This window comes from Myxocyprinus asiaticus, chromosome 14 (genome assembly GCF_019703515.2).
Source record: "Myxocyprinus asiaticus isolate MX2 ecotype Aquarium Trade chromosome 14, UBuf_Myxa_2, whole genome shotgun sequence".
NCBI lineage: Eukaryota > Metazoa > Chordata > Actinopteri > Cypriniformes > Catostomidae > Myxocyprinus > Myxocyprinus asiaticus.
Window position 1 is genome coordinate 27,816,231 of NC_059357.1, and position 22,972 is coordinate 27,839,202.

At 42.9% G+C, this 22,972-nt stretch overlaps 1 protein-coding gene across 3 annotated transcripts in view; it reads left to right on the forward strand.

Moving 5' to 3' along the window:
* LOC127451835 (acid-sensing ion channel 2-like) overlaps nucleotides 1–22,972 on the forward strand; it is a 182,556-nt gene that overhangs the window by 145,481 nt on the left and 14,103 nt on the right. For all 3 annotated transcript variants that reach the window (XM_051716804.1, XM_051716806.1, XM_051716805.1), the window contains exons 5-6: nucleotides 2,788–2,844; nucleotides 10,249–10,402. In XM_051716804.1, coding sequence (XP_051572764.1) covers nucleotides 2,788–2,844; nucleotides 10,249–10,402 — 211 coding nt within the window. The remainder of the gene's footprint in view (nucleotides 1–2,787; nucleotides 2,845–10,248; nucleotides 10,403–22,972) is intronic.

Genomic DNA, 22,972 nt, shown 5'->3' on the forward strand with positions numbered 1-22,972 from the left:
GAGACACCTCTAAGTAAGCCATGTAGGTTGTTTTCCATGAAAAAATGTCTCTGTGGTGCTAACAAAAACATTGCTCTATTTGTTTTAGCATGCCGACCAACCTGACACAGCAACATTGGCTCAAGCAATGGTGTGTGTTTGGGGTGGAACTGTTTGTTTGCCCGACCAATGCCAGATAGGGGGAATGTTCAGGAACATTTTGAAAACAATTACAGTATTGTTTTGCAATTTGTTTGGTAACGTGGTACAAAAATTACATGCTTTTAATAGAAGTGAGAATATTCTACAGCATAGATATAGACAACTAGTGATGTAGTGATCAAAGCTGTGATTGGTTTCAAACATACACTGATGAGCCAAAATATTATGACCACTCACAGGTGAAGCAAATAACACTGATCATCTCCTAACAAGGCCACGGGTCAAGGTCTGGATATATTAGATGGTAAGCGAATAATCAGTTCTCGTAGTCAATGTGTTGAATGCAGGAGAAATGGGCAGGAGTAAAGACCCCAGCGAATTTGAAAAGGGCCAGATTGTTATAGCCAAATGATTTTGTCAGAGCATCTCTGAAACGTCAAGGCTTGTGGGGTGTTCCTGGTCAGCAGTGGTGAGTACCTACAAACCGCCGACAGGGTGCTGGGCGCCCAAGACCCATCGATGCACGAGGGCAGCAAAGGCTATCCCGTCTGGTCCGAACCGACAGAAGGTCTACTGTGGCACAAGTCACTGAAAATTTTAATGATGGTTACGAGAGCAATGTGTCACAAGACACAGTGCATGGCACCCTGCTGCGCATGGGGCTACGTAGCCGCAGATGGGTCAGAGTGCCCATGATGACCCCTATCCACTGTCAAAAGCGCCTACAATGGGCAAGCGAGCATTGGACCTGGACCTTGGATGAGTGGATGAAGGTCGCCTGGTCCGATGAGTCCTGTTTTCTTTTACATCATGTGGACGGCCGTGTATGTGTGCGCTGTTTACCTGGGGAAGTGATGGCACCAGGATGCACTGTGGGAAAACGACAAGCCGGTGGAGGCATTGTGATGCTCTGGGCAGTGTTCTGCTGGGAAACCCTGGGTCCGGCCATTCATGTGGACGTCAATTTGACACGTGCCACCTATCTAAACATCGTTGTAGACCAGGTACACCCCTTCATGGCAATGGTACTCCCTGATGGCAGTGGCTTCTTTCAGCAGGATAATGCACAATGCCACACTGCACACATTGTTCAGGAATGGTTTGAGGAACATGATGAAGAGTTCAAGGTGTTGCCTTGTCCTCCAAATTCCCCAGATCTCAATCCGATTGAGCATCTGTGGGATGTGCTGGACCAACAAGTCCGATCCATGGCGGCTCCACCTCACATCTTACAGACTTGAAGGATCTACTGCTATTGTCTTGGTGCCAGATACTACATGACACCTTCAGGGGTCTTGTAGAGTCCATGCCTCGGCACTGTTTTGGCAGCACGCAGAGGACCAACAGCATATTAGGCAGGTGGTCATAATGATTTGGCTCATCAGTGTACAGTATGACAATTAAATCATTGATGTTATGATGTGGTGAATTAATAAATTAAATAACTATATGGACTCATGATTGAGATCAAAATATTTACAGCCCTGTATTTATGTAATGAGATGAAAGACTTGATGAAGACAACACTAATTTTAAAGGCTGTGACTGAATAGGTATGACAATTCGAGTTTGTACAGTCTATCGTGAAATCAGGAGGGACTAATGTTCCCGTCATCTCTTTGTATATCACTGTCAAAGGCATTCAACTTCCTTAAACACTTTCAAAGTGATCCCATTCATATGCTTTCCGAAAGCATGTCAACATGGAATTGTGCTTAGTGATAACCTGAAGCCTTATGGCATTTGTGGTTTGGAGTTGGCAGTAAAGCAAAACCTTGCTGAACTGCATTGAGAAAGCTCAGAATATTAAGAACTTTTCTGTGGGTCAAAGGTGTTTGGAACAAGCCCACGAAAAGTACCTTACTGTAGCCGTGAGTGGACTTGACATACTGTACAATTTGAGACTTGAGACTCTTTTTTTTTATTTGCAAACTTTCATTTTTAATTTCCTTTTTACTAATTAAATGGTAATGTCTTATCCGTTAATAAAATGCCATATTTAACTCTTGATGAACAGTAGTTTTTAAGACCTTATATATTTTCATGATTTCATACTGTAATATGATGTCATGAACTTCTTAAATTAATGTCTTTAGTGTCTCATTCTAAAAGTCAATTTATAATAGCTCATAATAGCTGATCGTAACAGTTAGTGCTGCAGCTCTCTCTTTCATTTCCATCTGGTTTTTTAAGACACTTTTGCACTGCCTTTTCATAGAGGTCTGTATTAATAATGACCAGTAGGTGACAACATCAAATCACCTTTCCAAGTCAATTGATGCTCAGAATACGACAATTACCTCATACATTATTTATCTCTTGATTGACCCTGCACTAATACTGTAATTAAAAAATCATTAACCTATAAAGATTGCCTTGTAATGTAAATTAGGGATACATTTGATACAATTTGTCCAAGAGCAAGTATAGATACACACAATTCTCTCTCTTTTTCATTCACACACACACTTGTTTATTTACTTCTTGTGTTGAGCTTGACTGGGTGAAGGTTGGGTCTGTTTTTATCTTTCTCGGAAAGGCTCGAAGAACACGTTTTTGCACGTTCTTATTAATTTAAGAAGGCTGAATAAAGAAGTTCTTTTGCAGTGATACATTTTTCTCTCTTTGTTTCTTTCTTGTCTCTAGGTGATTCTCCATACTGCACTCCTGAACAGTATAAGGACTGTGCTGAACCTGCTCTGGGTGAGTGTGATCGTTACACAATCACATTTATACGCTCGTCTCTATGATCATTTATTAACTCAGGCACTGCCTTCACTCTCTGTCTAGGAGACTTGCACCCTGTCTGTGCTGAGTGTTATGATCCACCCCAGCCTATGGTTGGGGAGGAGTAACAGGGTGGTTTTGGTTCCCCTCTTCCATACCAGCACTCACAAATAGCAAAATAAGGCATTTATTTCATATTAAATGAGAAAGGAGGCAAAAAGGCTTCAGGAGGGGGCAAAGGCCAAAATAAAAAAACAAAAGTAAATACATTCCTAAAAGTGGAGTCAACTAACTTTCCTAGAAAAATACTCTAACTCCCTTTCTACCCAAAAACAAGAGAAAACAGATATTGAAACAAAATGGCACCCACCCTCCTACAAATGCTCCCAACGTAATCAGTCCAAGGCACACTTAACTTAGGACGATACCTTTTAATACCATTTAACACCTTTTAACATCAGTTCACTCAACAGGCATAACTGCAATCTCAAGCGATCTGCAACACATCTGAGCCAGGAGATGGGAGACAGGGACTGAAGCTTTCCAGCAGCTTTTATCCTCCTTCAGCTCACAGCCAGACCAATCAGGAGAACTCCTCATTAGTGCTCTCACCTTGTAGTGATTAGAGTGAGAGGGAGAACAAGAGAGAGGAGAAAAGCCAGGGGAAAAACAGACATGCAAAACAAAACATTCCCACCCCAAAATACACAACCAAAACAGATACAATGTTACCACATTGGGCACATTGAATATGTCTTATGACATAACACCTCCCCAATGAAAAGATACAAACAAATGTATCACAAATACAAATACACTTAAAATACATCCAGGGACGTAACATGAGAGTGAGTGGCTTGATGTAATGCAACAAAACAAGAATGTTCCTGTTATAATCAATGAAGCTGTCTACACTAACTATCTTTTGTGTGTGTGTGTGTCAGTTACTTGCAGTATAGACATTGTTTAAGAGAAGCTGTACTTAACCATCTCATCAGCGAGACAGTCTGAACAAATGCAACATGCTTTGAATCCAGATGAATTACTGTATACATGCCTGTTGCACAAAATAAACACACACACACACACACACACACACACACACACACACACACACATAAAACAGACAGGTTTCTGCTCAGCAGGCCCTTATAACTATTACTGCAGTGACCCTCCACAAAATCTAATTACATAGAAAAACTTGTGAAAACTAAAGCCACTGTCCCTCTTTTATTCTCTGCTCTACATCTTCCTTGCCTGGTATAAGTAGCACTTTTTGTTCTCAAGTAGCATCCTTAGAGAGGATAAAAGAGCAAATGGAAGACAATAGTGTATTAGAAATTAAACTGTAATAGAGAAGTCTTTGCTTGTGTGGTTGTGCATTTTGTGCAGTACTAGATAAGTAGATTTAGGACAGTGAGCTATATCAGAACATGTAATATCAAACCTATTATATATAATATTCCCCATTTTCACCAAATTAGACTATATTAACTTTTTGTGGAATAACTTGAATGTATGCTCCAGTTCTCTTACTTTATAACTATAAATATTTGAAAAATAAAAAAGAAGTCTTTGTAGATGCTGATTTCTCTTGATGCAAAAACTTCTTTGTTCAACTTTAAATTACCCTGTGAGCATACCCAATGGTTAACCATTATATTGGAACTGTGTCCAGGGAAAAACGAAGCCTTGAACTGTTCTATGTAACATCTCTACCAAAAGAATGTAGGTTGGCCCTCATTAACTCTCTCTCTCTCTCTCTCTCTCTCTCTCTCTCTCTCTCTCTCTCTCTCTCTCTCTCTCTCTCTCTCTAAGTAACCATCTGACAGTATATCAGCGGTGTATCTCACACATAATAAGCAAGTTGGCCCCACGCTCACTCATTATCTTCCGCTAATGAGGAAATTCAAATAAGAGCTCAGCTAGGACAGTAAATTTTCTAACTGTTCAAGTATTCCTTATACAAACTATTTCCATCAGCTTCTGTAATAGTCTAATTTTACACTTATTTTTGTTTATTTATTTTTTATTTTAATTCTGTGTACATTATCATTGCAAAATATAGCCAAGCAGACGTTCAAATAATCTGAAGAGAGGCAGGATTCTGAACCAGTGGAAGAGTTTTGTGGGGAAAGTGTTGACCTGAATTGACAAGTAATGGCACAACGGCACAGCGAAAGAGGCTGAACAGCTTGTCCAAAAACTTTAGCTGCTGGCGTCAAAATGCTTGACAGCTGGTTCTTATCTTTGGCAAAGAGGAGAGGAAATTATCACCAACTCCTACTTTCTGCTCACTGCACCCAGAGGAGGAAAGGAATATGTACTTTCAGTTTTACCAGAACAATATGCAGATTAACACATTTAGACATAAATTAGAGGTTATTAGAGGTATTAAATGGGGAATTTACAGTTGTGCTCAAAAGTTTGCATACCCTGGCAGAAATTGTGAAAATTTTGGCATTGATTTTGAAAATATGACTGATCATGCAAAAAAAAAAAAACTGTCTTTTATTTAAGAATAGTGATCATATGAAGCCATTCATTATCACATAGTTATATGGCTCCTTTTTAAATCATAATGATAACAGAAATCACCCAAATGGCCCTGATCAAAAGTTTACATACCCTTGAATGTTTGGCCTTGTTACAGACACACAAGGTGACACACACAGGTTTAAATGGCAATTAAAGGTTAATTTCCCACACCTGTGGCTTTTTAAATTGCAATTAGTGTCTGTGTATAAATAGTCATTGAGTTTGTTAGCTCTCACGTGGATGCACTGAGCAGGCTAGATGCCGAGCCATGGGGAGCAGAAAAGAACTGTCAAAAGACCTGTGTAACAAGGTAATGGAACTTTATAAAGATGGAAAAGGATATAAAAAGATATCCAAAGCCTTGAAAATGCCAGTCAGTACTGTTCAATCACTTATTAAGAAGTGGAAAATTTGGGGATCTCTTGATACAAAGCCAAGGTCAGGTAGACCAAGAAAGATTTCAGCCACAACTGCCAGAAGAATTATTCGGGATACAAAGAAAAACCCACAGGTAACCTCAGGAGAAATACAGGCTGCTCTGGAAAAAGACGGTGTGATTGTTTCAAGGAGCACAATACTTGTTGACCCCTCTCCAAACATAGCACTTATGGTTGTGACCATAAAGCTCTATTTGGGTCTCGTCACTCCAAATTACAGTGTGCCAGAAGCTGTGAGGCGTGTCAAGGTGTTGTTGGGCATATTGTAACCGGGCTTTTTTGTGGCATTGGCTTCTTTCTGGCAACTCGAACATGCAGCTCATTTTTGTTCAAGTATCGTCGTATTGTGCTCCTTGAACCAACCACACCATCTTTTTCCAGAGCAGCCTGTATTTCTCCTGAGGTTACCTGTGGGTTTTTCTTTGTATCCCGAACAATTCTTCTGGCAGTTGTGGCTGAAATCTTTCTTGGTCTACCTGACCTTGGCTTGGTATCAAGAGATCCCCAAATTTTACCCTTCTTATTAAGTGACTGAACAGTACTGACTGGCATTTTCAAGGCTTTGGATATCCTTTTATATCCTTTTCCATCTTTATAAAGTTCCATTATCTTGTTACACTGTTCTTTTGACAGTTCTTTTCTGCTCCCCATGGCTCAGTATCTAGACTGCTGAGTGCATCCACGTGAGAGCTAACAAACTCATTGACTATTTATACACAGACACTAATTGCAATTTAAAAAGCCACAGGTTTGGGAAATTAAACTTTAATACCAATTTAAACCTGTGTGTGTCACCTTGTGTGTCTGTAACAAGGCCAAACATTCAAGGGTATGTAAACTTTTGATCAGGGCCATTTGGGTGGTTTTTGTTACCATTATGATTTAAAAAGGAGCCAAACAACTATGTGATAATAAATGGCTTCATATGATCACTATTCTTAAATAAAAGACACAAGTAAATAATTTTTGCATGATCAGTCATATTTTCAAAATCAATGCCAAAATTTTCACAATTTCTGCCAGGGTATGCAAACTTTTGAGCACAACTGTATATATAAATGAAAAGAAGAATGACAATGTCCTCTCAGACGAATACATTTTATATTAGACAATGATAGAGAACACTCAGGAAAAGAACAAAGAATATAACACACAGGATGTTATTAGGGACATTAATTAGGTCCGGAATGTAATAATATTTAGGCTACTGCTTACTACAAACTGCATAGTATATTGTATACTAGGTACTATTGAAAAATAGCCTGTAAAAAAGGATACACTATAAACATTTCAAAAAGTAGTATACTACATCATCTTTACATGTCCTTGCATTACATTTTCACTTCAAACTTTGGAAATAAATATAACTATTTAGCATTTTTTTCATCCAATTCTGTGTACAAAGATTTTACCTTTTGACAGTCCAATCAAAAACAGTGTCAAGACGGATCCATTGTGGAATGCAGTATCATCCAGATTTTCCATAAATACAGAAAATGTGCATGCCGTGCACTGTATTCATACTGAATACTGCAAAAGTAATACAAGTATACAGTTGGCAGCATGCAATACCAAAGATTTCTTTATAGCATAACATTTGGGGTTCAAAGCAGAGGATCCACTATAGGCAACGCCTGGAGAAGATGAGGGTTTATGGGTCTCTATAGGGTTCAAACAGTGTGATAAATGTAAGGGGTCATTTTCAACATTATGATCATATATACTATCTGTGTGTTTGTGTGTGTGTAGAGGATACCAAACCTGACTTAATTATCCTGTTAAATTGCACTATTTTAGCACTATCTTAAACAGAAGTGAGAGAGGGGTAGGAAGTGGAAAAAGAGATAGTAAAGGGCAAGGATTGATACATTTTAAAATGTTTCTCTAAAAGGTCAGACTCTATCTTCAGGTTATGCAAGTTATGAACTGGAAGGATGTCATAGCCAAGAGCAAAAGGTTTCAGCCCTAGGCAACAGGCAAGAGAAGAGCAAATTATACCCTTTTACGTTACATTACATTTCTTTACATACAGTACTATTACAAAAAAGGGAACAGGACATAATATTAAGCAGAAATTAGTCTTTTGTAATACCAATGTTGATCCTTGCCTTTGTTTTTCTTTGAAGGATCCACTTGATCCTAGTAAAAAATCCTAAAGGAATTTTCTTAACATCCTATTGGAATTTACTGTATATCATGCATTATATCGAAAATAGGATAAAATGCCCCTGTAGGGCATCAAAAGGAAATAAAAGAAAATCAGTATTTAAAAACTCTTATAGCTCCCTTGTGATTTCCTTTAAATGTCCAACATCAAGACATCATTCCAATATAACTAAATTAAAATTACAAATGCATTACAACCAATGTGATACATTAATAATCCTACAAGTAGGTTTGATTTTGAAAGAACACTCTAGAAACCAAGTAAGAAACAAAAATATTTTATGAATTTCAGCTTATCCAGTAGGTTCTTTTTTTATTCTGATAGAGCGTGTATTTGATCCCGTTATCCATTAGGATTAGTTACCAATAATGATAGAAATTCCAAAAGGAATCCTACACTCATACTTTTAGGATTTTTTTGACTAGCATCGGACAAAACTTTCACTTCATTTAAAGGTGCAATATGTAACAATTTTCATGTAATATTCACATTTTTTATTTTTTGTTGCCAATGTGTGAACGGCTTGTAATGCAACTTAAAAAATGAGCCCTTCCCGGACTTCCTAGGTTGCCTATTAAAGCCTGTAGACTTAATTTTCATGCGACGGAGCGGGTTGCTTTTGCCGGGAAAATCCATAGGATGTGACGTTTTTGTACACTCTCGAGAGCCTTGCCTCAGTAACAGCTTCTCTTCTGCGTCAACAGACAGTTTGCAACACTAGGTAATGTTACCTTAGAGATGGAATCCAGCAAACGTCTGGCTCCCAGCAGAATACCGACTCCTACATAAACTCAGAGTAAGCCAAAAAAAAAAAAAATATTTATCTACTGAATCCCATCTGGCTAAGCGGGACGTGATTGTGGTCGAGCGAAAACTAGAGTGAACATTGGCAGGGCATTTGATTCCAGGAGGGACCTTCGTTCGGTTTTGGGATCAAATCCGACCCTAAATTGCCGTTCTTCTTATTGGACAGGTAAGCTTACATAACTGCAAAGCATGTGAAATATAGTGCCATAAGGATTGATCTGTATAATTTTAGCTAACTTGATCTTGCCTGCTAATGCTGACGAATTGCAAGCTACCTTGCTTCGTAACTTTCAAATAATTTCAACGATCTTCTCTTTATACTAAAAGTCAGGTATACAGGATAAATTTAAGCAAATATGCTGGTTTCTTGATTGTAGTACAACATATGACATACAAAACATACAATAGTGCAACAGTAAACTGTCTGGTATAGTTCGGTAGTATGTAGCTGTGTGTGTGTATCAGTATGCTATGTTAGCTGATAAGTAGTTTTAGTTTAGTCTCAAAGTTTGTAGTAAAACAATCATAACTGTGTGGTTTTAATTATGCTACCTCATCTGTCAGCATGATGCCAGTGAATCATGTTCAGCCTCTTTGTACGTTATGTCATTGTTTTGGATGCTCGCTCGCTCGCGTCCCTATGGAGTGTGTGCACGAGCGCGAGCACGAGCAACAGGTAGCTGGCTACAGTTCACTTAACGGCCACAGGTCTCATTAATAACAAGGGTTTCTGAATCTTACATACTGCACCTTTAAACACTGAATCTTTCAAAAAGGCTCTTTGGTGTGTTTAAACTCTTTATCGCTCATCTGGCAGATACTCAAATCTAAATGTCATCACAGATTTATTAAAGACAAATGTTTTTAAAATGGCTTTTCCTGTCAATCATTCAGTCTCCTGTTTGTCAAGAAGTTTTTCAAGTCTGTTTAAAAGCACTTTGATGATAGGGCCCTTTTTTTTGGTTTTCCAAAGTCACGACTTTTTGCACAATTCATCTCTGAGGTGTATCTGTCTAAAGGTAATATAAAGTGCAACAAGTAATATATCTTCCAAGCCATCAAGAATTGACAACAGTGATTTAACAATGTTCTGACAAGGCCAAAAGTTGAATTATACCATCCAGATCTGTGTGTGTGCATGTGCGTGTGTGGTGTGTGTGTGTGTGTGTGTGATGTGTGAGAATGTGTGTCTGATTACACTGAATAAACCCTCCATGAGAAGAGAAGGATTTGACAAGCCCATGTTCTTTACCTTGTCAGTTGCTCTACAGGGATGTCATATACTGTAAAGAACCCTGAAGAACTGACATATATATTTCCCTTTTCATCTCTCTAACTTTTCCTGTCTCTCCTCAATTTCTCTTTTTTCTTTCCCTCTTTCTCCTTCACTTCCTCTGTTGTTTCTTACATACGCCCTTCTGCTCTCTCTAGCTGCTCTTTCGGCTGTAGAAGGCATCAACTGCATCTGCAGGAGTCCCTGTAACATGACCCGATACAACAAAGAACTTTCTATGGTCAAGATCCCCAGTAAAACCTCTGCACGATACTTGGAGAAGAAGTTCAACAGATCTGAGAAATACATCACGTGAGTATACACACCACATATCCCTGTTACTGTACATCTGGCTTTCCACTCAAAAACATCAAAACAACTTTGAATTCAGTGCAGTATTCTTATTGTTACAACTTCTCCACCATTTTCTAAACTTTTTATCTGTTCTCGTTATACCCTTCGTGGGCTTTATACTCCAAATTTGCACACCTCATTACTGCCACCAATTTGGGAAAATACCAGTTAATGTGGCACCTCATATTCAAGATCACAGAGATACAGGCACATCCTTGTTAATGTTTAAAAGTCTGCACTTTCTACCAAGGACAGCCTCTGTTGTTGCCCTGTACAGTGTTGATAGCACTGTTTTCTTGCATAGCCGAGCTTTTTACTACAGCGAAAAGTCTGGACCAATTTTGGCCTAGAACCACCCATTTAGATAGGAAAGAGAACTCCTAGTCAAGCGACAGGGGTGTGTTTATCTGAAATAGATGATACCAAAATAATAGAACCGGAAAAAGCATGTAAAAGCTAAAATAATTGCACAAACATCCATAAGCCTATGCGTATCAGCAGACCAATTGCCTTCATCAGGCCATGTCAATCTGTGGTCAGCTCTATGGAAAACACAGACAAATTTCTGTCAGTCCAAATGGATTACTTCTTCTTCAAAAGTGCTAATTATATTATCCTTGTACCTTGTAAAATCAGCTTCATTTCTAGGCCAACTGCGGCACCCCTGCAAATTCTGGTAGTTCTCATGTTACCTTACTGGCATTTTTGCAAAAAGAGATTTATGTGACGTACATATCGCTGCACTTTTCTTGGTGAAATGAACACTATGGGGCACTACAACAGTAATGATTTGTATTTCCTTTCATACAAATCACGAGTAAAACGGCAGGTTATCAGTTCATAAACACTTTTCACCCTGTTCCTCACACAATGATGTCTTATGAGACCAAAACACTCTTACTATAGTGCATGTAGGACTTGTAAGTTGATACATTTTATTGTTTGAATTACATAACCAACTACATTTACAAGCTTGTTCGAGTGTGATCAAATTGTGCGGTAGTTCAGTTGATAGCATTGCACCCTGATGGAAAGGTCCGGGTTCGAGTCCTGAAGAGCACACAAGTCGACAATTGAGCCAAAATTTTCAAAAAAGCACCACAAAATGACCTGGTTGCATGAACAATTGCATTTTTTCATATCACATTATTTGATTTTTATGATGGTTAACCTAACCATTTCGGTTAGGTTTAAGGTTTAGGGTAGGGAGTTCGTTTTGTTGATTTAAAATATGAAAGAGCATTAACCTTAAAAACATCATCTGCTTGGGAGAAAATGTAACTTGCTTTTAGTGGTACACAGTAGAAATTTCACTTTGGAACTGCCGCAGTTCATGTAAGAAACCATGTAATGTAATTTTGCAAAAATGTCGCCACAGTCACGCAACTGTCATGAGATCAGGTAGCAACCGAGTAAGGGCGGTCTCTGGCCATGCTATTGGAGGCCCAGACTAATAGCGGTCTATTTCTCTGTATTGTATTCTAGGACTAAAGCTTTACTTGTGTCAAATAAATTTACCCTGTTTGTTGTTTAGGGGTGGGTAAAATTATCGATTTTCCAATGCATTGCGATCTTCGTTTGAACAATCTCGATATCAATTCTTAAATCCCAAGATCGATCTTTTACTTTATGCGCAACCCTTTACTACAATGAGGAGAAATCACTCGCATTAGCAACCAAATTTCGCGCTATATGACTAAATTGTATATTGGCAACTGGCTGGTAAATAATTTATTTAGATTTCACTTACCAGTGATTGTGCAGTATAGTGGTGGAGTATTCAGCAGCGAGATCCTTTCACATGTTGAGAGTAAAAGTTGTTCCATGTATGCCTAAAGACAATATTCACGCGACCCTTTTGTCATTGAATAATGTCTCTTTTAATACCCTTTCTGTTTTATACAGTCAGTTGTTGATCAAAAACAACAACAACAAAAAAGAAACATTTAATTCTAATCACACGTAGGGCAGATGAGATAAAGCCATTCAAGTCTTTCTTGTTAACATGTGCTCAGTTACAAAAGCTGTTTACAGAAATGCTATCTGTACCGGTATATAACGTTAAACAAATCAATGTAAATACCTGTAAATAGTCCAAATTGTGTTATTAAACAATAAACATGTAACAAAAAATTATATATGCAATATATTATCATATTTATTGATTGAATACATTGTTTTTTTTTCGTTTTTAAAAGTTAAAATGTGACCAAAATGATGAAAAACTGATAAAATAGAATTAGTAAAATTTATATTTTCATAATGTACCTATTTAGAAGGTCCCCTGTATGATTAACAGCATTAGCAGGGAGAGACTTTCTTTCATTTGTAAGCAAAAGGGACATTATAACATCCTGGTTACTTGCGTAACCTCCATTCCCTGATGGAGGGAACGAGACGTTGTGTTGATGTAGTGACACTAGGGGTCACTCTTGGGAGCCCAAAACACCTCTGGTCTTTGATAAAAGGCCAATGAAAATTGGCGATTGGTATTTGCATACCACTCCCCCGAACATACGGGTATAAAAGGAGCTGGTATACAACCACTCATTCAGGTTTTGTGCTGAGGAGCCGAGACAAAGTCCCGGCCATTTCAGCGGGTAGTCCAGCGTTGTGGCAGGAGGGACACAACGTCTTGTTCCCTCCATCAGGAAACGGAGGTTACGCAAGTAACCAGGACGTTCCCTATCTGTCACTCACTCGACGTTGTGTCGATGTAGTGACACTAGGGGCCCCTATACAAAACGCCACAACTGGCTGAACTGTGTTACGTGAACTGGCGGTGTGTGACAGGCAGAGCACTGTGTGCCTCGTAGCCAGCGCACCAGGCCGACACATAACCTCCCCCAATGCTTTTATGAGTGTCAAACGGCCCTTCGGGGACAAGTCGACTGCCCAAAAGATAGAGACAGGCTAGCCCAGTCGTGGCCTCTTATCCTCTTTTTTTTGTTTCCTCTCCCAAAAAAAAGAGTTAACCGACTGGGGCCACCAGGTCTATGTTGTGGGGGTGACCCTCCCAAGGGTAAGACACCGCGGAGACCACACTAATCCCAGAGAGGGGGGTGTATTTTGAGTGGAAATACGTCACATGGTCTTGCCGAGCTTTGTCGGAAGTATGTCATGTGGAGAAGTCTTATGGTAGGTCCTACCCTACGGGGGAGGAGTTTCTACAAACATAGTGACTGGGGCAAAGGGGCCTCTGCCCAAGGAAGACGCAGTTTACCAACAGGGAAATGAATTAGCGGAAGATATACGTCGCATGGGGTTACCTACGGGGAACCAACATATGTGGAGCACCTACCCCAGTACAGGGCTTAGTTAGCACATGTACTGAGCTGGCAGCGAGTTTCTCCGCAAACTCGTCTCCCACAGGGCTCGGAGGAAATCATCCAGGGAACACAGTTTGTGAACACTACTGGGAGTCAACTGCGCACGTCTTCAGCTCAGGGGAGGTGAAAGGCGCTATGCGCAAGTGATACACCCGGCCAGCTGTCCCGGACTTACCTGCTTGTGCCTGTCACTACATGGGACGAAACCGGTTCCACCCGGAAAGTGTAGAACCTCGCAAAGGTGTTGGGTGTTGCCCAGCCCGCTGTTCTGCAAATGTCTGTTAGAGAGGTACTGGTGGTCAAGGCCCAGGAGGCCACTACACCCCTGATAGAATGGGCTCGTAGCCCTGCCGGGGGTGTCACGTCCTGGGCATGATATGCCATTGTTATGGCATCAATGAGCCAGTGAACGATCCTCTGCTTGGAGACAGCGCTTCCTTTCCGCTGTCCACCAAAGCAGACAAAGAGCTGCTTAGAGATTCTAAAGCTCTGCGTGCGATCATAATAGATGCGTAAAGCGCACACCGGACATAGCAACATCAGGGCTGGGTCTGCCTCCTCCTGGGGCAGCGCTTGTAGGTTCACCACCTGATCCCTAAAAGGGGTCGTGGGAACCTTGGGCACATAGCCTGGTCAGGGTCTCAGGATCATGTGAGAGTATCCCGGACCGAACTCCAGGCACGTTTCGCTGACAGAGAACGCTTGCAGGTCTCCTTCCTTCTTGATGGAAGTGAGCGCAGTCAGGAGGGAAGTCTTCAAAGAGAGTGCCTTAAGCTCAGCTGACTGCAGAGGCTCAAAGGGGGCTCTCCATAGACCCTGAAGAACTACAGAGATGTTCCCATGAGGGAACAAGGCGTGGTCTGAAGGGATTCAACCTCCTGGCACCTCTCAGGAACCTGATGATCAGGTTGTGCTTCCCTAAGGACTTACTGTCCACTGTGTCATGGTGTGCCACTATAGAGGCTACATACACCTTCAAGGTGGAGGGGGACAGCCGCCCTTCCAACCTCTCCTGCAGGAAGGAAAGCACCGATCCGACTGCGCGTCTCTGGGGGTCTTCACGTCGGGAAGAACACCACTTAGCGAACAGATGCCACTTCAAGGCATACAGGCACCTCGTAGAGGGTCTGTGCAAGTAGGCTCACTGGGGGAAACGCATATTTGCAAAGTCCAGGGGGCCAGCTGTGTGCCAGCGCATCTATACCGAGAGGTGCCTCGGTCAGGGCATACCAGAGCGGGCAGAGGGAGGATTCTTGTGAAGCGAACAGGTCTACCTGTGCCTGCCCAAATCGACTCCAAATCAGCTGGACCACCTGAGGGTTGAGACTCCACTCTCCCCTGAGGGTAACCTGCCATGACAGCATGTCCGCTGCAGTGTTGAATGTGAGTGGCTCGCAGCGACTTGAGGTGCTGCTGAATCCAGAGGAGGAGATGGCGGGCGAGTTGTGACATACAAAGTGAGCGTAGACAGCCTTGAAGGTTGATATATGCTACCATTGTCATGTTGTCTGTCCAAACTAACACATGCTTGCCCTGGATCAATGGCCGAAACCTCTGCAGGGCGAGCAGAATTGCCAGCAACTCGAGGCAGTTGATGTGCCAACATGGCCGTGGGCCCATCCAAGAGTAAGCGGCTGCCTGCCCGTTGCATACAGCACCCCTACCCGTTTTGGAGGCATCTGTCGTAACCACGACATGCCTGGAGACCTGCTCTAGGGGAACGCCTGCCCGTAGAAATGTGAGGTTGGACCAAGGGCTGAAGAGACGGTGACAGACCGGCGTGATGGCCATGCGATATGTCCCGTGGCACCATGCCCATATCGGGACTCGAGTCTGGAGCCAGTGTTGAAGCGGTCTCATATGCATCAACCCGAGCGGAATGGCCACCTCTGAGGATGCCATATGCCCCAGGAGCCTCTGAAACAGTTTCAGTGGAACCGCTGTCTTCTGTCTGAACACCTTCAAACAGGTCAGCACTGACTGTGCGCGTTCGTTCGTGAGGCGCGCCGTCAATAAGACTGAGTCCAACTCCAAGCCGAGAAAAGAGATGCTCTGAACCAGGAGGAGCTTGCCCTTTTCCCAGTTGACCCGAAGCCCTAGTCGGCTGAGGTGCGAGAGCACCAGGTCCCTGTGTGCACACAACACATCCCGAGAGTGAGCTAGGATCAGCCAATTGTCGAGATAGTTGAGGATGCGAATGCCCACTTCCCTTAGCGTGGCAAGGGCTGCCTCTGCGACCTTCGTGAAGATGCGAGGGGACAAGGACAGGACGAAAGGGAGGACCTTGTACTGATACGCCTGACCCTCGAATGCAAACCGCAGGAAGGGTCTGTGTCAAGATAGAATGGAAGTACCTGTCCTTTCAAGTCTACCGCCGCAAACCAATCTTGATGCCGGATGCTCGCTAGAATGCGTTTTTGCATCAACATCTTGAACGGGAGTCTGTGTAAAGCCCGGTTCAGTACTCGCAGGTCCAAGATTGGACGCAACCCACCGCCTTTTTTCAGTACAATGAAGTAGGGGCTGTAAAACCCCTTCTTCATCTTGGCCGGAGGGACAGTCTCTATCGCATCCTTCCGTAGGAGGGTAGCGATCTCTGTGCGCAAGGTAGCGGCGTTTTCGCCCTTCACTGAGGTGAAGTGGACGCCGCTGAACTGAACCTGGCGAACTGATTCACGTAGCCGAAATGGACTGTCCAGACCAGCCATCGTGATGGGTTGGAAAGCGCAAGCCACGCGTCCAAGCTCCGGGCGAGGAGGAACAAGGGGAAGATCTCGTCGGACGTACCGGTGGGTGGGGCCTCGCGGCGGGGCGGAGCCTGAGGTGCCACGCCGTATCGTGGCCGTGCTGAGTTCAGGGACTGAACACATCGGGGGCGGATTTGTGCCACAGCTGGGCGCGCAGGGGTGGGCAGAATGCCGCTGGAGCGCCAAACCTGCCAAAATGGAATGGTGGACGGTGGTCGTGATGACAGCCGTGCGCTTCGGGTATGTGATCAGGGAACAAGGAAACCGCTCTTGCAGAACTCTTGGGTACCGCAGCCACTTGGGCATGCGGCGAAATTAATGGGGCGCTTTGAAGCCTTTCGTGGGTTCTTGGTGGCTGGCCATGAGATGGGTTATGTCTGCTTCCTGCGGTGGGCTCCACGCCGGGGCCGGGCTGCAGGGGCGGGCTGCGGCGGAGCCTGTGTTGTTGTTGCAGGGGGACGCCCTTGGCGATGAACAGACGGGGTGCGGGATCTTGAGCCGCGCCAGGGCAGGATGTGCCGGATAGCCTCTGTCTGCTGCTTCACTGCCGAGAACTGCTGGGCAAAGTCCTCGATGGTGTCGCCGAACAGGCCAACCTGGGAAATGGGGGCGCCAAGAAACCGTGCCTTGTTGGCCTCTCCCATCTCGACCAGGTTGAGCCAAAGGTGGCACTCCTGGACCACCAATATGGACATCGCCCGCCCAAGAGACCACACCGTGACCTTCGTCGCCCGGAGAGCGAGGTCGGTCACTGAGTGCAGCTCCTGCATCAATCCCGGGACTCATCCGGAAGCCTGATCGGGGCAGACGAGCATGCTGTGGAATGGGAGGTCCGTGGGGGGATACCCGGTGGAGGTGGTCTCATTGGGGTCCCCAAATCACCCCCAGTGCTAGCCGCGCTGGCCTCATACTCGTGGGTAGAAGGACCGGGGCGAGGAGCCGCTGGGGTGGCTTGCTTTTTTTTTACAAAGGCAAGCCGCGACCGCATCGTTGACATGGACATGTTCTCGCAATGAGTACATGACCCATCCTTGAACGCTGTCTCCGTGTGGGCAGCGCCCAGACACGAAAGACAGCGATCATGACCATCAGAAGGCGAGAGATAACGAGCACAACCAGGAATAACACACAAACGGAAAGGCATCTTTAAAAAGACACGTTTTAAAAAGACGTTCCGTGTGTGCTGCTCTTTTAGAGAAATTTTTTGTTTTTAATATACTCTTTTATTTCTGCCAAAGTGCCCAGGGTCGTTCTCTGCGGTGCACCAGTGCAGAGGGGGAAGAAGCCGCTGAAATGCGCCGTCAGATCCAGCAGAGTTGAATGAACAGCTGTGGGAATTCAGCTCAGTGAGCATCGACAGTTCGGCTCCGAAGAGAAAATCTGAATGAGTGGTTGCATACCAGCTACTTTTATACCCGTATGTTCGGGGGAGTGGTATTCTGATTCTGGAGTGGACCAGAAGTGTTTTGGGCTCCCAAGAGTGACCCCTAGTGTCACTACATCGACACAACATCGAGTGAGTGACAGATAGGGAACTGAAATATACACATACATCATGATGGTGCCGCGGATGGCCGCCTTGGTGTTGAGCTGCTGAACATTCAACAGCATATACCAGTCAATCTTTTCCCAGTTTTTGAATAATCAGATGTTTTGCTGGACATTTTTGTTGGGGGTGTGGCTGAGTTATTCGGAAGACACAGGCGAGGGAGACAAGCAGGCGCGCTGGTCAAGCTCCGTCAGCGCAGCTTTCAAACAGCGCTGCCGAGCATTCATCTTGCGAATCTCCGCTCTCCTCCTAACAAAATGGACAAACTACATCTCCTCACCCACACAAACAAGGACTTTTCAACCTCTGCTGCCTTGTGCTTCACAGAAACCTGGCTGAGTGAAGCCATTCCGGACAGCGCATTACATCTGCCGGGCTTTCAGCTGTTCAGAGTGGATCACATTGCGGAGTTAATGGGGAAAACGAGAGGCGGTGGAACATGCTTTTACATCAGTGAAAGTTGGTTTACAGATGTAACAACGTTAAAGATGATGTGCTGTCCTAATTTGGAAGCGCTCTTTATTAACTGTAAGCCTTTCTACGCGCTGCGGGAGTTTTCCTCGTTTATTCTGGTGAGTGCTGACATCGCGCCAAACGCGTGTTTGAATGCCGCGCTGCATCAGCTGGCTGATCAAATCACAGACATGGAACAACAATACCCAGACTCAGTTATTATTATTCTTGGGGATTTTAACAAAGCAAACCTCACACGTGAACTGCCCAAATACAAACAGCACATTGCATGCCCAGCCAGAGACATAAATATACTGGATCACTGCTACACAACAATAAAGGATGCATATCGCTCTGTCCCTAGAGCAGCTTTGGGACTCTCTGATCACTGTCTGGTTCATCTTCTTCCAAACTACAGACAGGATCTAAAATCTGCTAAGCCTGTAGTAATGACTGTAAAAAGATGGACCAATGAAGCAGAGCTGGAACTACAAGCCTGCTTTGACTGCACTGATTGGAGTGTTTTTGAGGCTGCAGACACCAATCTGGATGAGCTTACAGATACTGTTACATCATATATCAGTTTCTGTGAGGATATGTGCATCCCTACTAGGACTTATTTAACATTTAACAATGACAAACCATGGTTTACAGCAAAACTCAGGCAGCTTTGTCAGGCCAAAGAGGATGCTCAAAGTGGTGGGGATAAAGTCTTGTACAATCAGGCCAGGAACACACTGAATAAGGAAATCAGAGTGGCTAAAAGAAGATACTCTGAGAAGCTGTAAAACAAAATTTTCAGCTAATGACCCTGAATCAGTGTGGAGTGGCATGAAACAAATTACGAATTACAGGATTCCTGCCCCCAACCCTGTGGTGGACCAACAACTGGCTGATGACCTGAATGTGTTCTACTGTAGATTTGAAAGTCCCAATCTCACAACCCACACCAGCTCTGACCTTCACTTCACACAAACAACAACACCTCCTGCAACACCCCTCCTCCCCCCTCCTGCTACTCAACCTGCACTTAAGATCTGTGAAGATGATGTGTGCCATGTCTTTCAAAATCAAAGGATAAGGAAAGCATAGGGCCCAGATGGTGTTTCACCTGCATGTCTTAGATCCTGTGCTAACCAGCTGGCCCCCATCTTCAAACAGATCTTCAATAGATCACTGGAGCTGTGTGAAGTCCCATGCTGCTTCAAACGCTCCACTATCATCCCCATCCCAAAGAAACCAAAAATCACAGGACTTAATGACTACAGACCTGTCGCCCTGACATCTGTGGTCATGAAGTCATTTGAGAGACTGGTGTTAGCCCACCTGAAGGACTTCGCTGGACCCTTTCTAGATCCCCTTCAATTTGCTTATCGAGCAAACAGGTCTGTGGATGATGCAGTCAACATGGGATTGCATCATATCCTGCAACATCTGGACAGACAAGGGACATATGCAAGGATCCTTTCTGTGGACATCAGTACGGCTTTCAACACCATCATCCCAGCTATTCTCCAGACTAAATTACACCAGCTCTCTGTTCCCGCGTCTGTCTGTCAGTGGATTACCAGCTTTCCGACAGACAGGCAGCAGCTTGTGAGACAGGGGAAATTCACTTCAAGCACCTGTACAATCAGCACTGGTGCCCCCCTATGGATGTGTGCTCTCCCCATTACACTTCTCCCTGTACACCAATGACTGCATCGCCAAGGACCCCTCTGTCAAGCTCCTGAAGTTTGCAGACGATACCACTGTCATCGGCCTCATCCGAGATGATGATGAGTCTGCATACAGAAGGGAGGTTAAACAGATGGCAAAACAACCTTGAGCTGAACATGTTCAAAATGGTGGAGATGATTGTGGACTTTAGGAGGAACTCCCCAACACTGTCCCCCCTCACCATTCTAAACAGCACTGTGGCAGCAGTGGAGTCATTCAGGTTCCTGGGCACTACCATCTCACAGGACCCGAAGTGAGAGACCCATTTTGACTCCATTGTGAAAAAGGCCCAGCAGAGGTTGTACTTCCTTTGCCAGTTGAGGAAGTTCAACCCGCCACAGGTGCTGCTGATACAGTTCTACTCAGCAGTCATTGAGTCTGTCCTCTGCACTTCAATATCTGTCTGGTTTGGTTCAGCTATGAAATCGGATATCAGAAGACTACAAAGGACAGTTTGGACTGCTGAGAGGATTATTGGTTGCTCCCTGCCCTCCCTTCAAAAACTATACACTTCCAGAGTGAGGAAAAAGGCTCGAAAAATCACTCTGGACCCCACTCACCCTGCCCACTACCCTTTTGAACTGTTGCCTTCTGGCCGACGCTTCAGAGCTCTGAGCACCAGAACCGTCAGACACAGGAACAGTTTTTTCCCTCAGGCTATCCATCTCATGAACAGTTAAAACTGCCCCACTGAGCAATAATTAATGTGCAATACACAGCTTAGTCTTTTTTATATTATCCAGCACATCCAACCTCATCTGCTGTAACGTCTGTGTAAGATCAGTGATGGCTAATTACACTTTGTTTGAAAAAAACCCTTTTAGCCTTTTGACATTTGCATATAAATTACTGACCTGGCCTCCGCGTTTACATTTATATGGGTGCTAAATTGCAGATGGTCTTTATCACTATCAAAAGGATGCTAAAACAGGTCGCCTCTGGAGTGTCTCCATCAAGCTTCAAACACATTCCACAGAAAGTGGGGTGACCCCCGTGCCAGGCACCAGAGCAGTTGTCTGTCTCCAGTAATTCCAATACACGTCACACACACACCTAAAGACATTTTCTCTATTTTAGGCCATAGTAAGCAGTTATAAATGTATCTGCTATATGCATGTGTTGTATGTATATTCCCCTATTATATTAACTTAGTTAAAACCCTTTACTTGTATTAGTTAGACGTTAAATGCCTATATTCAAGTGTATGAGTGTATCTCTGCTTTAATATCGTCTGGAGGTTACCTTCTTGGTATCAAAATGATCTTCCCTTTATTTCTCACACAATAATGTACACCATGTGATCGTGAAATGCATCGAACAATTCTTACTATGTTTTGAATTAAAAGCTGCACTAGCGGTCCAGATCAGCAATAAAATGCGAATGGGCCATAAACGGAGACAAAGGATGTCTCTCCCGCTCAAAATGCATGCCTCTGATTGGCCACTCCACCCACAAAGTGGGTGCGGCAATGAACTATTAAAACTCCAGAACGCAGACTAATCATCGCTCAAAACTCTTCTTCTTGAGACCAACACACTCCAAAACTCTCCTCTTGAGTTTAACCTTCTGGCAGTGTTTACCTTCAAGTAACTTTGTGGATTTGCTGTGGACTTCTTCAACTCACTCCTAAAGAAATCGTCGAGAACCTCGTCTACCGCATCAAGACTCTTATTCAGCAACAAACCAATGCAAGTAACCATTTACAACTGATTAGATGCGCGTTTAAGTTTGAACCCCTTTTAAGGTGAATTGTGCCTCTGATGATTCTCATTTAGGTTGTGGTTAATTGATGTGAAATACTGCCATTCTCTGCTCTTCTCTCTCCTTTCCTTACTTTCCTTCATTCTATATATGTATGTTTTGCTTAGTTTGTTTGTATGTTAGTTATAGTTTCATTTATTAAATCCCTTATATTCACAATTGATTGTCTCTGTGTTCCGCTCACAATTCAAAGTCACTGAATGTTGCTCCTTGCTACATGCTAAACTACTGCTAGCACTGTATAAGTAGGAAGGCTATTGTTCCTTGGCCAGGAAAGTAATCTTCCTAGAATTGATAAATAATTATATTGTCTGCTCGGTGGACGGACAGATCAGATAATTGTAATATCGATTCTGCTACAGTTAATTCTAAGATCTAATCTAAATATTTATTATTAATTATAACCAGTTATAATTAATTATAAATAATTCCCTTTGTAAGCTAATTTGCTACATGCCATTACATTCCCTTGCACTGTATATAACCGATTTGTATTTAGATTTGCACTACGTATGTGTATGTGTGCATGTATGTATGTGTGTATGTATGTGTGTGTGATATATATATATATATATATATATATATATATATATATATATATATATATGTCTATTGTGTATTCTATATATACTTTATTTTATTTTCAATATTTTTTTTATTTTTTTATTCAATTTGTAATTATTTTTTAAAAGTCTTGTTGCTGTTTTGTATTGTTGTGTACTGGAAGCTCCTGTCACCAAGACAAATTCCTTGTATGTGTAAGCATACTTGGCAATAAAGCTCATTCTGATTCTGATTCTGATATGAATCGATATTTAATCTAATCGAATTTAATTTGGAATCTAATCGAGAGCTTGTGAATCGGAATTTAATCGAATATGCAAATCTGTATCAATACCCAGCCCTAGTGTTGTTGTGGTACATCATGTGAGTTTGAAATGTAATCTCAATTCTTAGACATATTTGTCA